The sequence below is a fragment of the Penicillium manginii genome (assembly GCF_028828005.1).
Source record: "Penicillium manginii strain IBT 31320 chromosome Unknown utg000008l:1.0-3226943.0:1.0-3228205.0, whole genome shotgun sequence".
Lineage (NCBI taxonomy): Eukaryota > Fungi > Ascomycota > Eurotiomycetes > Eurotiales > Aspergillaceae > Penicillium > Penicillium manginii.
In genome coordinates, this window is record NW_026643109.1 from 863831 (window position 1) to 879726 (window position 15896).

At 50.7% G+C, this 15896-nt stretch overlaps 5 protein-coding genes across 5 annotated transcripts; 2 read left to right on the forward strand and 3 right to left on the reverse strand.

The window, feature by feature from the left end:
• Positions 1 to 40: 40 nt before the first annotated feature.
• N7533_010973 (RIC1 family protein) lies at positions 41 to 3509 on the forward strand (the record flags this gene model as incomplete). The annotated part of the gene is made up of 4 exons (XM_057107623.1): positions 41 to 337; positions 405 to 1808; positions 1865 to 2659; positions 2715 to 3509. The coding sequence occupies 4 exons, from the start codon at positions 41 to 43 to the stop codon at positions 3507 to 3509; spliced, it is 3291 nt and encodes a 1096-aa protein (XP_056955001.1).
• A 474-nt stretch (positions 3510 to 3983) lies between these two features.
• N7533_010974 (translation machinery-associated protein 20) lies at positions 3984 to 4895 on the reverse strand (the record flags this gene model as incomplete). Its single annotated transcript, XM_057107624.1, has 3 exons — positions 3984 to 4374; positions 4514 to 4654; positions 4882 to 4895. 3 exons carry the CDS (start codon positions 4893 to 4895, stop codon positions 3984 to 3986), a joined length of 546 nt encoding a protein of 181 aa, XP_056955002.1.
• A 304-nt stretch (positions 4896 to 5199) lies between these two features.
• Positions 5200 to 7356, reverse strand: N7533_010975 (YchF/Obg family ATPase; the record flags this gene model as incomplete). The annotated part of the gene is made up of 4 exons (XM_057107625.1): positions 5200 to 5751; positions 5994 to 6551; positions 6734 to 6796; positions 7351 to 7356. 4 exons carry the CDS (start codon positions 7354 to 7356, stop codon positions 5200 to 5202), a joined length of 1179 nt encoding a protein of 392 aa, XP_056955003.1.
• Positions 7357 to 7747: 391 nt separating this feature from the next.
• N7533_010976 (uncharacterized protein) lies at positions 7748 to 11584 on the forward strand (the record flags this gene model as incomplete). Its single annotated transcript, XM_057107626.1, has 3 exons — positions 7748 to 7800; positions 7870 to 8525; positions 10494 to 11584. The coding sequence occupies 3 exons, from the start codon at positions 7748 to 7750 to the stop codon at positions 11582 to 11584; spliced, it is 1800 nt and encodes a 599-aa protein (XP_056955004.1).
• Positions 11585 to 12041: 457 nt separating this feature from the next.
• hir1 (putative histone transcription regulator Hir1) lies at positions 12042 to 15670 on the reverse strand (the record flags this gene model as incomplete). The annotated part of the gene is made up of 5 exons (XM_057107627.1): positions 12042 to 12136; positions 12217 to 14991; positions 15077 to 15295; positions 15420 to 15494; positions 15634 to 15670. 5 exons carry the CDS (start codon positions 15668 to 15670, stop codon positions 12042 to 12044), a joined length of 3201 nt encoding a protein of 1066 aa, XP_056955005.1.
• Between the last annotated feature and the right edge of the window lie 226 nt (positions 15671 to 15896).

The following is a 15896-nucleotide window of genomic DNA, read 5'->3' on the forward strand; positions in this document are numbered from 1 at the left end:
CTGACCTCCGCCGCTTTGAAGCTTTCTCCTTCGCCGCGCCATGTACTGGCCTAATGGAGTCCCTCGGGTCTACGCGGTCAACGGTCCAAATATTGTTGTCTCTGAGGATCGTCCCTCTGACACTTCTTCAACTGGCCAGCTAAACTCAATTGACGAGGATAATGATACCGAAGTCGCAACTCCAACCGACCAGAGCAAGGAGCACAATGATGCTACAACCCCCCATACGGAGACTCCGAAGTGGGAGGAAGAAGCAATCAATGGCCTTTGTGTCTCACGCTCAGGGCATATGTTTGCAACCATAACAGAATCGTCAATCTCCTTATGGCAAACCAGGGTATGTCTTGGGCAACTCCGCGCGGTGTTTCAGCGGTATTGGGATCTGAACTAACATGCCCCGGCAGCCAACAGCTGTGGTAGCCGCTATAGCTCGCTCCTCATTCTCCCTCAAGACATATGGCCCGAATGTCGCTTTACTCATGCACCCCGATTCGACAATCCTTGTCGTGCAGACACAACATGGATACCTCCTCACATATTCGGTAGCCTCGGACCCTGCAACTCGAGTCTATCAACAGCAATTTGATCACAGTACAAATCCTCGCCGCCAACAACTTACTCACTTTGCCGCCGTGGAGGACGCAAATGTTGTCGGAGATATCAGTATCAGGTTCCGTATGGCAATCAAGATCGAGTCCGGGATCGTCAAGGCGCTGGCGCTGGATCAAGAGCTGGTCGTGGCCACCCAGAAACCGTCGGCCATACAATGTATTCGATGGACACCCGAGTCTGGGGGTTCCCAGACTACATCTGAGGTGTTGAATCATATTTTAAATGTACCGAAGAAAGTCACTATCACTGATATGGTTTATGACCGCGCTATGAATCTCCTGATATGGCTCACGAGCAATGGTCAGGCATATACAGTACAACGGCTTCCTGGAACACAACAAGATCTCGAGCATCCCGAGTCCCCCAAGAAGCTTTTCCACGGACATTGCTTTCATGATCCCAAGGACGATGGCGAGAAAGCTCTGAAAGTAACAGTTAATGCTCGCTTCTCGTTATTAACTGTCTATTGCGCCAATGGGGAGATCTTGGTCTACACGGCCAAGGATTATACAGGCAATGTACCGCTCTCCCAAAAGTTGCATCTCCCCGCGTCACCAGCCACCACAGGGGCATTGACTTTTATGAACTATTCGCCGGACGGATACTGTCTTTTTGCCGGTTATGAAAATGGGTGGACGACATGGAGTGTCTTTGGAAAGCCCGGCGGTAACAGCTTCACGGTTGATTCTACCTTAGCAGCATCAAACCGTGAGGAATGGTTGACAGGAGTCTCGAATGGCTGCTGGATTGGCGGCGGGTCGGACATCATTCTGTCGGCACAGAACGATCGACGCCTGTGGATCCTGGAGACAGCTCGCAGTGCCTTGACAGGTTGCTTCTCAGCTGCCAATCTCGCCCAGGGCCTGCTGCAGACCGGAACCGAGTTCATACTCTACCGAGGACATGATCTTCCAGAATTGATGACTATATCAGGCAAGGATTCACTTTGGCACCATGGCCAATACCCCCCGGCATACCTTCACTCGCAATGGCCGATCCGGTCCTGCGTCGTGTCCCAGGATGGACGGTATGTCGCAATCGCAGGTCGGAGGGGATTGGCACATTACAGTATCAACAGTGGCAGGTGGAAGGTGTTTGAAGATTCAAAAGTGGAAAACTCGTTTGCCATTCGAGGCGGCATGTGCTGGTATGGACACATTTTGATTGCCGCTGTTGAAAGCGATGGATCATATGAGGTATGTGATTTATTGGTCCCCTGTTGTTGCTTATATGGGCTTATAAATGAATAAAGATACGTCTCTACTCGCGCGAGGATGCTCTCAAAGATAACTCCGTCATGTTCACAGAGTATCTTCCGGCTCCGGTGGTGTTTATCGGCCCCTCTGGGGAGGATTCCATCTTAGTCTACACCTATGATAACATCCTTTACCACTATGTCATAAACTCCACCCAGCCTCAAATCACCCTTGTCCCAGTCGGGCAGATCGCTTTCAATGGGATTGTGAGGGCCCCGACCCGAGTCCGTGCTATTAGCTGGGTTTTGCCTGAAGAGCAAATGCGTGAGTCCGACTTCTCTTTAAACCAGACGATGAATACTAACGCAAAGACAGACAACGGCGACCCTTCCCAAGACGTGAAAGTTGCGTCCGTGCTTCTCCTTGTTGATGGCAACCTCGTTCTCCTACAGCCGACGGTGACGGATGGAGGCGATCTCAAGTATGACATGCGAGTCATATCTAATGATGTAGAGTACTATATTCTTATGCGCGACCAACTCGCCTTCAACTTCTCGCCTTCGGTAGATGAGTCCCTACCCAGCAGCCCGTCTGCCGACATGGCTCTCGCGCCATCTCATAGCAGTCTCTCGCTCAGAGACTCGCTCTGGTTATTCCGAGGCAAAGATCTCCTTGCCTGGAATGACGTGCATGATGTCCTACAGCAAGAAACAGTGCCGGCACCACTCAACATACCCCTCGACTTTTACCCTCTCTCGGTGTTGTTGAATAAGGGCATTGTGCTTGGAGTGGAGTCTGAAATAACGCAGCGGCGTGATGTCACATTTACCACCTTGAAATTCGCCATTCGAGTATGTTGGCTTGCCTCTTGAACCCTAGAAATCGGATATACTAACCTTTTCGCAGACACACCTCTTCCTCCCATACTTCCTCCAGTACAGTCTTACAAATCTTGGAACACCTGCCACCCTCTCTCTCTGTCGACACTTCTCCCATCTATCCTACTTCGCCCACGGCCTAGAAATTCTGCTCCACCATGTCCTCGATGAAGAGGTGGACAACAAAAGCCGTACAAACGAGTCCGAGGACCCATCTGCACGCGAAGAACCACTCCTACCTACCGTCATCGCCTTCCTCCAAGCATCCCTGCCAGCCCGCGAATACCTCGACATTGTTGTACAATGCACACGAAAGACAGAACTGCGCTTTTGGCGCACACTTTTCACCTACCTACCTACTCCGAAAGACCTCTTCGAGCAAGCCTTACGACTAGACTCGCTCAAAACAGCCGTCGGCTACCTCCTTGTCCTCCAGGCATTCGAGGACGAAGACCACAATCACGACGGCCAAATCGAAGACTACGTGGTTCGCCTGATTGGCCTGGCTTCTCGCAAGGGCGACTGGGAACTTTGCGCCGAGTTAGCCCGCTTCTTGATCGCACTCGATTCGTCGGGCGAGATGCTGCAACGAGCGATTTCCCGTGTTGGTCTGCGCCGGTCTCCTACGAATGGGACGCATCCGGGTCTTGGTTCGAGGACTGGTTCGGCTGCTAGTGTTCGGGGTCTGGGATTGAGCCTTCCTGTTCGTACACCTTCGTGGTCATCTCTCTCCCCGACTTCGTCTGTCTCGCAACATGCTGGGCGAGACGGTGATGTTTCGGATGAGTATTCCCATTCTTTGGATAGTCGGGATGGCTCATAAACTTGATGCATAATTTAAGTATAGGTGGTACCCTGGCAACTGTATATACTAGTACCTTTTAACATATCCCCTAATCGATATTTTCAAACCAAGATAACACGCGCATACTGCGTAATACAACCATGACCTCGACGGCCAGCCTTGGAAGGTATCCTGGACTCGATACTACTAGTATCACCTGTGCATCCATCAGGTGCCCGGCCGGTACTGGTATCTCCTAGGTACGTACGTCCAGAGCCACAAGAGCTCGGGGCACAGAATACAGCTCTGGGGACAGTCAACAATGGAAATAATTCAAATTCTTTTCAATTCCGAGTCATCAATCATTCATCAGAGGTATATCCAACACCAACCCAATCCAAACCCGACAATCATCTATCCATATCACTAGTAGTAGTACCGATACCGATACCACGAGACTGGGTCCTGGGCCCTAAATCTTCAAGCACTCTCACAGTACAAATAACCCCGAATCTAATCCAACTGCATATTCCACAACCCATCACCCAAATAATGACCCTCATCCATAACAACGCCCTTGCCCTTACTCTTCATCTCCTCAGTCCCAACCTTAAGCGTACCAACCATACAAACCTCCTCCTTACCCTCCGCCTTGATAGCAACGACCTGTCCCGCCTCAAAGGCATTCTCCTTCTCAGGCAGACGGCCACCCGGCGAAGTCAGACCGGGAGCCATGAGCGCGGCGCCGGAAAGCACGAAGCGGATTGCGCCGCGGTCGATTTGGATCGTTGGCAGGGCGGAGGGGAATTGGTGGACGAGTTTTAGGTGTGGGATTGGCGGGCCGTCGATTGGTTGGAAGAAGAGCGGGATTGAGTCTATTGTGTAGAGGGTTACTCTGTCTGGGCTGTTGGGGTTGTTGGTTAGTTGCTGTTGCCCGGTAATTGATGCGTGTGCAATGAAACGAAACGAAACGGAAAGGGCAAGGCAAAGGCGGAAATGGCCTGGCCTGGCTGGGATGATGGCTTGATTCAGAGGTAACGTACAGTTTCACGGCCTCGAGGGATCCTTTCTTCGGCATGATCTCTTCAATATATGGCTCGAATCCTGGGTACGCCTCCAGCAGCCTCTGGCGGAGACCGCGCTGCACGGAGGACTTGACCTTCGACCGGTTGCTAGTGGGGATTCTGGTGGGTGATAGACATGGTTAGCTCTCGTGGTTCTGTATAAATGTTTGTTCGTGTCTCTTTGCGCTGGTTCTGTTCGAATTCCGGTCTTGGGGTCTCGAGCTTGTGATGCAGTGCGGTGCGGTGCGGTCGTAGCTGTTGACCCATCCGTCCTTCGCAATTCTTTGACCAGGGGGGCCCGGTGAAATATTTTCTCGGTCTATAGAGCTTCAGGGAGGATAACTTACTCTTTCTTGAACATGGTGCTGGTTGGTGAGTGTTTCTTGGTGCGGCGAGAACGAGCAGTCCAAGGTGGGATGCGCGGGGAGGTCACGTGATGATATCAGATTTGCGGCGGGATGGGACGAGGAGCAACTATGACATGGCCGGGCTATGGTCAGGTTCATGGAGAGTTGGCTTGAAAAGATGGTGGTTGTCCAGTCATATCAGGTTACACATTGAACACAGGAAACCATTCTACAAGTTTATAGTATACGAATGTACATCAATTGAAACATCTCAAGGAGTATCATTTCGAAATCTTATAGAACTATTACGTTTTGTATTTAGCTCTTGGCAGCACCGGCCTTGATGAGCAGGATATCACCGTCCTCGACAGTGTAATCCTTGCCCTTGGTCATGACCTTACCGGCAGCCTTGACGGCAGCCTCGTCACCAAGCTCGCGCAGCATGCTGTAGTTGTAGGCAATGGCCTGGATAAAGGTCTTCTCGAAGTCGGTGTGAATAACACCGGCAGCGGCAGGGGCCTTGATGCCCTTGCGGATGGTCCATTGACGGACCTCATCCGTACCGGTGGTGAAGAAGCTGGACAGGTTCAGGGCGGTACGCATGGTAGTGATAGCCTTGGGCAGACCGGACTTGGTGCCCAGCTTCTTGCACTCCTCCGCGGCAGCAGCATCATCGCCCATCAAAGTGAGACGCTCCTCGAAGCAGGCGGAGATGGGGAGAATGGGGCAGCCGGGGGTGTTGGTCTTACACCACTCGAACAGACCGGGAAGGTACTTGTTCTTCTGGCGGATGTAGTCCTTCTCGCTCAGGTTGACAAGGTACACGACGGGCTTGGCAGTGAGCAGGAACAGAGGGTTGATGGCCTCAACCTATAACCATTATGTTAGCAAGAATGCGCTGGACAATGGTTTGGGTGATTGGTTGAATCGGAAATGAGACTCCAAATGGCTTTCAGCATAAACTTTTCTTCTCAAGACGCCCCCTTCTTTAGGAGGGACGTTCGACGAGCTGGGTTTATTGTCGAGCTTATAGCTCTTATTCATCATGAAAAGGAGTGGTGGGCAGGGGTGGTAGATGTGGGTAGAAGGGGAAGGAAAAGCTGAAAACGTACCTCCTTGGGGGACCAGTCACCGTGACGGATGTCCTTGCCCGACTTCAACCACTCGAGAACACGACCAGTGGTGGCCTCCTCCTCCTTCAGCTTCTTCATCTCCAAAGACTGGCCACCACGGCGAGTCTGCTTGCCGAGAGCCTCGAGAGCCTTCTCGACGAACTCGATATCCTTGACGCGCAGCTCCTCGCTGATGATGGTCAAGTCGCGGACGGGGTCGACATCGCCCTCGACGTGGATAATCTCGGCGTCATCGAAGCAACGAACCACTTGGAAAATGGCATCGACGGCACGAATGTGAGACAAGAAGGAGTTACCGAGACCAGCACCAGTAGAGGCACCGCGGGTCAGACCAGCAATATCGTAGATGGTCAAGTTGGCGGGCACAACGGACTTGGGCTTGTAGTGATCGACAAGCCAGTCGAATCGCTCATCGGGGACGATGACACGAGCCTCCTCGGGGTCAATGGTGGCATAAGGAAAGTTGGCCGGGTTACCAAGGGTGGACTTGGTGATAGATTGGAAGAGCGTGGACTTGCCAACGTTGGCGAGACCAACCTATATAGTAGAATCAAGGCATGGTGAGTGAAAGAAAAGGAAGTACTTTCATGGGAGAAGGAAAGGGAGGAAGAAAGGAAAGGGGGAATGCAGAGGCTTAAATAGTTTGTGGAAATAAAAAAAAAGTGGACTGTGCTGAAGGAAAAAATCGCACAGAAAAAAGGAGTGGGGTCCTCACATACGATACCGCTCTTCAGGGAGTTGCCGGGGCGGCCCAGCAGGACCTTTTCTTGAGTTGAAGCCTTCTTGGGGGGGCATTTTATTGGATTTCTTCTTCTTGCTGGAGTAGAAGCGACAGGAAGAAAAAGGTGGGATGAGGTGGGGGGAAATGCAAAGGCGGAAGCGGGCAGAGGGTTGGTTCTGTTGGCTGAGACGTGCGGTACTTAAAGTCAAGGCAGGACCAGCTGCGGATCGATCGACGAGACGAAGGAGCAAAACGGAGGAATTGAGGAGCGACGTGATGACGGGGCCCACTGAATGACAGCGAGCAAGGTCAATGGATGAAGGAGAGTATATATATGAAGGAGAACCTAAAAGAGAGAGACTGATGACTTGGACTGAGCTCGACGGAGCTTCCTTGAGGTTCCTCGTCATCGGAGTTTTCTGCCAGTCTCCATTCACCGCCTTGCGCATGAGCACACGTGATATTCAAGCCCTGTACGTCATGCGCACTACACATAGAGTAGATTTATGAGAATGTAGTACCCTAGGTAGGTGCCTGGTGTACTTCTAGTATGAGATACTAGACGAAAGTATTACCTAGTCCGGTAATACTAGAGCGAACCTTAAGTAGACCTACCAGCATTCGGTTTGTGGTGGTACTGCCAATTGTATATACTAGTACTAGTTAGTAGTACTAGTATACTATGTACGAGAACGAGAACGAGGAACACCTTGAACTCCTGACTGGCAACATGAGGCCATCGGAGCACTGCTCCAGGTGAGCAGATGCACTGGATACTGTACTACTAGTAGTAGTACTCGCACTGCCCGCTGCCACTAGCAGCCACCAACCTAAACCTAAAAGGACGCGCAAGCATCCCCGTCTTGCCTCTCACAGCCTCACCAGTGGCACCCGTAGACTCGGCCGTATGATCGGTCATTTTACAGTACTAGTATATAGTCAGGATGCCCCCACCAGTCCGACCAAGTGCATCCTCCACTAACAATATCACTATTACTTGGCATATATGAAAATGCCCCAAACAGATGCAGATGACTGCTTTGAGTATACTACAGGGAAATGGATGTATGCTTAACCCATGGCTATACACTCCACACTCACACTTCAAGGGCTAACAAGCAACTTGAACCATAGCTACAATGACGCCCTCCGACACTCCGAACGGAGGAAAATATTCAACATCCCGGAGTTCAAACGCCTGGCAGCCCACTCAATCAACCAGTCTGAACATGATCTCACCGGCTTCAAAAAACTGGCCGAAGGTGGCTTCAACCGCACCTTTCTAATTACCATGCGCGATGGCTTCCAATTTGTCGCACGCATCCCATTCCCCGTCACAGAACCAAAGACCCTCCTCATCGCAAATGAAGTCGCGACCATGGATTTTCTCCGTTCGCACGGCTTCCCCATCCCCAAGGTCTTCGGCTATTCAACCGTTGCCGATAACCCCGCGGGGACCGAGTACATCTTCATGGAGCTAGTGACAGGGACTAATTTGGGCGAAATTTGGTTCGATTTATCCGAGCAGGAGCAGAAAACCATCATCACGAATCTCGTCCAGCTCGAGTCTAAATTAATGGCTCTGAGATTCCCCGCGAGTGGCAGTCTTTACTATTGCGACGACTTGCCCAGCAATCATCCTCGAATTCTTATTCAACATGAATCTGAATCTGAAACAACCCCGAGCAATGCGACTAATGAAAACCCGAAACAATTCTGCATTGGCCCCGACACCTCATTTCGATTATGGTTTGGCAAAAGACTAAACCTCAACGTAGAACGCGGACCCTGTAAGTAACCACTCGTACTAACGTGTTCCACAACCGAACGGGCCGGACAACCGAACGGGCCACCCCACCCCATTACGACGATATATATTGAATATAACTCAACCACCATATAATATATTGCAAAAACTAGGCGTTATTCACAACTGGGCACCTATTCCGCTTGTGCCCTGGCTCCCTGCAATTGCCACAGCGCTGTATAGGTCTCTCAATCGTCGTCCTGGTTGCGCGGCGTGGCGCCGGGGGTATTGCCAATTGGTGCTCATATTCAATTTGTACACGCAATTGCAGGTCCTCTGCTGTAATTCCACCTTCGTAGGGTAATTGCCTATTTGGTAAAGCTTTTTTTCTTTGCTTACGTCCATTTTCGGCCATTACACGCTCATATGTTGTCTTTAACATAACCATCTCATGTGCAAGTAATTGTGCACCTCTGGTAGTCTGCTCCAATTGTCGATATATGTCATTATCAGGGGTTATATCCCTATAGACTAGTAATCGCTTGATTGAGGATGCCTGCCGTTGAAAATTGATAGCTTTGGATGGTGTATGAGGTATGAATTCACGACTGCTATCACTACCATGTGATGGTGGTGGTGTAGGCGATGGGGGATGAATATCAAGTTTTGATAGTACTGTCTCTGGCGAATATGGAATAATGCCCGCTGCCATAAAACTGCTAGCAATTATAGAGGTTTTGTATGTTGCTGCGCGTGCTTTAGGGTATAGACTAAGAAAGTCAGGCTTATCAATATGTGTAGAGCCCACACGTGCAAGATCTTGTACTGCCTGACCATAGAAGTGCTTCAATACACTAAAACAACCTACATCTAGTGGTTGTAATAGATGCGATGAATGAGATGGCATACAAATTGGCACAATATTGTTCTTCATGCAGATAGTGTCAAATTGAGGGGTGACATGACTCCCATGGCCATCCATAACCAAGGCAGACCAGGCACCATGTTGACGCTTTTTGACGTATGGAATGAAGGAATTTTCGAGCCACGAAATGCCAATTTCATCAGTTGTCCATCCATTAGCACTGATCTCAAAGCGCCAGTCATTCGGGACAGTACTACACCACGCTGCCATCAATACCTTCGCTTTAAAGATAATAGTCGGAGGGAGAACACCATCCAGATGGACACACTCAATTGCAGTAACCCACTCTCGGTTACCCGGTTGTAGGAGTTTGCGCTTCCCCTGCCACTCTCGACTGGTAATAACCTTTGAGGTGCTAGTAATCCCCATTGCAAATCCAGTCTCATCGAAATTGTAGATATCTTCGTTAAGAATACCATATTGAGCAATAGTATTGCAATATTGATTAAACCATTCACGAATAAGCTTCGGATCCTCACATAATGCACGCTGTGCAGCGTAGCGACGTGAAAAACGTGTTTTAAGCTTATCGCGACGTTTGACAAAGTTCTGTACCCAGTTTATACCGATTGTAAGAGAGGGGGTAGTTGAACGTTGAGCGAGTAGTAAATTGGCCATTTCTCCTGCAAGAGCAAAGGTAGGGGCCTTGCCACGTGCATCTAGATCCAATATCCAATTCTCTAACGAATCCTCTTCAATTGCATCCAATTTTGTGCAATTTGCGCGAAGGGTTTGGCGATAATGTCTTCCCTTGAAACGCGCTTGCAATGTTGCACGAGGTACCTCAAAAACGCGCGCAGCTTCATTCAGAGAAGCTACTTTTTCATTTCTTAGCGCCTGTATAGCAAGTTCAATCCTGCCTTCTTGCTCAATTCGTTTTTGAGTTTTTGCAGTACGAATTGGTGGCATGGTGGTGGTTTGAAAAAGAGAGCTGCAACACGCGACGCGTTTTTTAGGTGGGGTGGCCCGTTCGGTTGTCCGGCCCGTTCGGTTGTGGAACACGTTATCAACTTCCACAACCACCTACCTAGGTATAACCCCAAAGCAACCTCAAAATCTAATATCCAACTTTCTCTACCATAATAGACCAAGATTGTTTCGCAGCCCTAACAACCGGCGCAACAAAAGAAATCGCCTACCTGTCGAAATTCGGAAAACCCCTCCTCCCCTTCCAACGACTCCGCCGAGAAGTCCACGCCTACAAACCCCAATCCCACAAAGACCACATCCAAAATCTAAAGAAATACCTAGCCATAGCGCCGGCCCTGATCCCCACAGAGTCAGACCAATATCTCCACCGACCAGTAATCCGACACCCAGACCTGCAACCAAACAACGTCATCGTAACGGCCAACCTCCAAGTCAAAGGTCTAATCGACTGGCAACACAGCACAATTCTCCCCCTATTCCTACAATCCGGCATTCCCCTCTCAATAAAGAGTCAAGATATCGTCGATCCAGGACTAAGCTCGAAGAACCTTGATTCGGAACCGACCTCGCCGAATCCGAGCCACAGTAACAGCGATGCCGATGGCGACAGCGACGACCTCCTACAACTAGTAGGAGACAGCACCAGTAAACCACGGCACCACTGGACATCAAAAGAGCTCGAGATTTTCCGGCGCCGCCACCTGCACCGCGAATATGTTAGACAAACAGCCGCACTGAACACAGAGCATTTTGACGCGCTGTCTGAGAAATACAATAAGCTGAGGCGCAGACTCTGGCATCACGCGGGTGATCCGTGGGAAGGGGATACCATTACCCTGAAAGCGGATTTGATCGGGTTATCGCGACAATGGGCTGAAATCACCGGTATCGATGCCGGTACCGATGCCGATACCGATGCCGATGCCATTTCCGACTCTGATTTCGACTCCGATACGGATATGGGTCCTGTCTCAGGCTGTCCGATATCATTCTCGGCCGAGGAGGTTAGGGAGTGTTTGGAATTGAATGTCGCGCAGGGCGAGGCGGATGAACAGTTGCAGGAATGTTTGGATATTGTTGGTGTGGCTAGTGAGGGGTGGACGCCGGTTGCGTCGTATGATCGGGCCAAGGCTCGCGCGGAGAAGTTCAAGATGGAGGCTTTTCAGGCGGCGGAGTCGGGGGAGGAGAGGAGGAGACTGGAGGAGAATTGGATTTTTGATGATTTTGATGAGGATGATTATACATAGCTTTGCATAAGCCTGGGCTTGTCTGTGGTGTGCCTGTGATGAATGAATGAATGAAGATCCATATCAATATTGGTGGTTTGTAGAGGGCATGATATTCAAATGAATCTTTGATGACACCACACAGATAGGGGTGGAACCCCGAAGATATAATACAATTGATACAAACGAAAAGCCCCTTCTCTCATTGCTAACTTGTTGTAAATAAAGAAAAATTGAGTATAAGCAAGCTGCCATGCAGAAACCAGATAAGTACCTTTCAATCCCATGGTCCCGCCTGACCAAATAGAGCCGCATGTGTAAACGCCGATTCGGAACCCTGTTTTTTTTTTAAAAAAAAAACAGCAAAGGGTTTAGATAAAAATAGATGATAAAAGAGAAGAAAAAGAAAAGGAGGAAGAAAAGAAAGTACTGAAGGGAGAAATGAAAAAAAAAAAGCAAAGACATCCTACGTCTAAAATCATAGGTCCATCGCGTCGCCTTCTTCAGCTCCAACTACCATATCGAGCAATTTGGCGTATGGAACGGTCACGCGCTGAAGTTCGCGGTATTTACCTAGAAAACACACCCAATTGTTAGTAAATCAACGAGAGAAGAGGAATGAGGAGAAAGGAAGACAAGGGGGAAAAACATACCAAGAGCAAGAATCACCTCTTTAAGCAGAGTCTCCCGCGGCCAGCCACACAGATCCTCCGAGCTCTCACGCCAACTCCGACCTTCACGCTCATTCTCCTGTAACCTCTTGACAGTCTCTGTTCCCTCTTCATCATCGAACAACCCGCCAATCAACCCCTTGAGTAGCTCCTCAACCTTCATCTTTTGACCCTCAGCACCAATACGCTTCGCATACATGTTGAGGTAGAGTCTGAACTCCTCCTTCGCGCCCAAGGATAGGGCAGCAGCCATGCGGTTCTCAAGGTGCGCAATAGAAACGCTCGACTCGAAGGTCTCGTAGCCTTCACGCGAGAGGAGAACTTTGATAAGTCGTTGGAGGAAATAGGCCCGGCCGCGGAGAAGGGTTTCATTCGTAGTATTACGTTCCAGGAAGGGGATGATACCGGCTGCCACGGATGCTTTGGCGTCCTTGATGTCTGGCTGGGGGCCGGATGCTTGCTGGAGATTGCCGATCGGTGTATCGGTTGAGTTCCAGTATTGACTGCCGACAGCCCACCAGGATTCTGTGATGCGTTGCCAGGAGTACATTGATGGGGAGTAAGAGTATCCTTCTCCGTTTGTGAGCGAGACTACCACGCGGCCTTCAGAGTTCACACGTGCGTCTGTGATGGCGGGGGTCGCGGTGGGGTTGGCGCCGAGTGTGTGGATTGCGGCGTCGAGGACAGGTTGGAGAGAGACGGGGGGGTGAGGGGATGAGAGGTGCTTTACGTTCCAGACGTAACACATGCCGACGGAGGAAATGCACATTAACCAAGGTCCATTGCACTCTAGAATGACTGGCTGCGCTTCCAGGACGAGGGCGCTTACTAGTCGGCGACCAGCTGGTGTCCAGATGTAAAGAGAGGCATCCTCGCATCCTGCAGCCCACATGTGTTGATTTCCGGTAACGAGAAGGACGGGTCGAGGGAGGAAGTCTTGCCATAGTGGTTGCTCACCGCGGGAGAGTGTGAGTCGAACGGGCTCGCGATCAACAGCACGGCCGGTTATGCTAGCTGGAGAAGGATTCCGAGCTTCGAATACCACGTCTACCCGAGATTTGCTACTCGACTCGCTTCCAGTAGCACCAGCAGTACCAGTGGTGGTAGAAGAGGGTGGTTCTGTAGGCTTTCCACTAGAATCCAAAGCCCGCAGGATAAAGGTTCGGATCTTGGGAACTGCAAGCCGTAGCTGACTGACCGACATGCAAGGGTTCGTCACTGCAGGCCGAATGAATTCTGGAGTAGGTTGCTGTCCATTTGCTGCTGGTTGGACCTGCGCGGGAAGCAATCCATCGGGTGTATTGGCCATGATCGGGGTAGCACCGTTTTGACTTGCCAAAGCGACGCGCTTCTCAACCAGGTTTTCTTCATCCCCTTCTAACTGGGCAAGCTTCCGCTTATTTCCTAGCAGAAGAGCAGTTAAGCCACCCTTGGGGAGACCATCGAAGGGCTTGGAGAGATCGACGATGGATGTAGGTGCATCACCCTTCGCTTGGTTGCTGACGGAGGCTATCAAGCGGGTCTGAGGAAGAGATGACTCGCCGGCCCCAGCCCCGGAAACAAGCAGCGGCGCGATACGCTTCTTTCCCTCTTTTGTGTATGTGGGTCTTTGCTTCAACCTCTCCAGTTTCGCTTGGTAGGGATCTGGTTTTGGAGTTTCGGTAGACGCAGGGGTTGACGCGGTTCCATTAGTCTGCTGCTTTTTCTCAGGAGCAGGCGAGGGTGCTTGTGCAGGAGTTGTGCCATTCGAAGGCTGAGCAGAGCTACCATTGACGGCAGCTTCCTGGGCGTCACCCATTAGTGCACCCATGCGACCCTCCACGTCCTTGATCTCGCCGGCCTTGCTTTGCTCCTCTAGCAGTAGTCCGTCTGTGGTTTCTGTGATACCGGCACCTTTGCGGTTTGTACCGAATTTGGTAAGCGATTTCTCGTTTTCTTCCATATCTGTAGCCCAGCCTAACTCGCCCTCTTCAAATCGGGCAGCAACGATGGTACCGTCGAGAGCTGTAGCGAAAAGGCACCTGCCGTCGGGACTCCAGGCCAGGTCCGATATTGTCTTGGCGGACATTTCCTGGGCAACAACGATAGGGCGAGCGTTGCTTGTGATCCAGACACTGAGAGATTTATCTGCACCGGCGCAAGCAATGACGGTAATGTGTGGCTGTCCTGAGTGGCCTTCAGGCTGGTTCTTTTTGGGCTTTTCTCTTGAGTAAAGACGAGGCGAGAACGAGCATACTTCGACAGGAGCTTCGTGACCGATGAGGTTGATATCGCCATCCCACGAGCCACGATTTATAATAGCAACCGAGCTAACGGGACCATTGACGGCATTTGCCGCAGCAATGTGCATACCATCCGGTGACCAAGAGCACCGACGGAAGTACGCAGTGAGTGGGGAATTGGCGAAGGGAGTTGTGATAGTCTGTTCAAGGACGAAGTTGTTCATTTGGTCATGAGAACTTGAATTCGGCGCCGGGGAAGTGAAGCGAAAAATGCGAACGGTTCGGTCATCGCTCGCAGTTGCGAAGTACTTGTTCGCTGGGTCGAAACAAATACCCTTGACATGACTCTGGTGCACGGCGATAGTCTTCAATTTCTCGAATGTATGACCAGACCACACCACAACCTTGGAATCCAGACCAACCGAGACGAGAATTGACGAGTCGAACGACCATCCCAAATCCTGCACATCGTTGTCGTGGCCGATCAATCGTCGAATTGTGCGCCAGTTCTCAACTGGTGGTGCCTCGTCCGAGCCTACACATTGTACACGCCGAACTTGTTAGCTTCGCCTGTACCATATCCACTTATCTATTGACAGTCCAGCCACGTTAGGACCTACCGAATGTCGAATGCGTAGGAGGATTTGCATCAAGCGTGTAAACACAAACGATCTTATCATCCGCGCCAGAAACGAGATACTTCCCATTCGGGGAGAAGCGAACGGTATGAATAGTGCCGGAATGATTGCTCATCGAGGCGAGTTGTTTTGGCTTGCTGGCGAATTCGGGGTTGCCAGTATTGTAAATGGACTCTGTGGACCAGATTCGAACGTATCCATCTATTACGCGCACATAGCGAGGCATGGGTTAATTGACTGAATTCACATATTCCCCTCCCCTCTCCGCCTGTCCGCACAGAGAAAGATAGGATGAAAAGAAAATAGAGGGAGAAAAAGGACTCACCACCAGCAGCTGTCACCAGCCTCTTCCCATCTGGCGACACATCACAACTGTAAACCTCGAAGTCTTTCCGTTCACCTGCGCCAAACGAATCCCCAAATTAGCCGAAGCTCCTACAATATATCACGAGAGACGGGACGAATAGAGAGCTGGGCCAGCAAAGAGTCCCAACCCACCTCATATCCAGCGCAGAAACTCCACGTCGAGTCAGACCTACCTCCATGCGTGAGCCAGACAGGCTTGATTATATGCATCGCGCAGCGCTAGCAGCATGCGCCGCTACTCCGAGGGTTGAAATAAATAGGAGGAATATGTGGAATTGGAGGTATAGAGCGAAGGGTTCAGATGGTACGCTGAGTAGAGGATCAGGGGTGTTCGGTTTCGGGGAGAAGGGTTGGTTTGTAGGGCCGATGCGGGATGAGATGAGCGTGCTCGGGCGGAGACAATGAAGGGCGTTAGGAGGGGCGAGATTCAGGTATT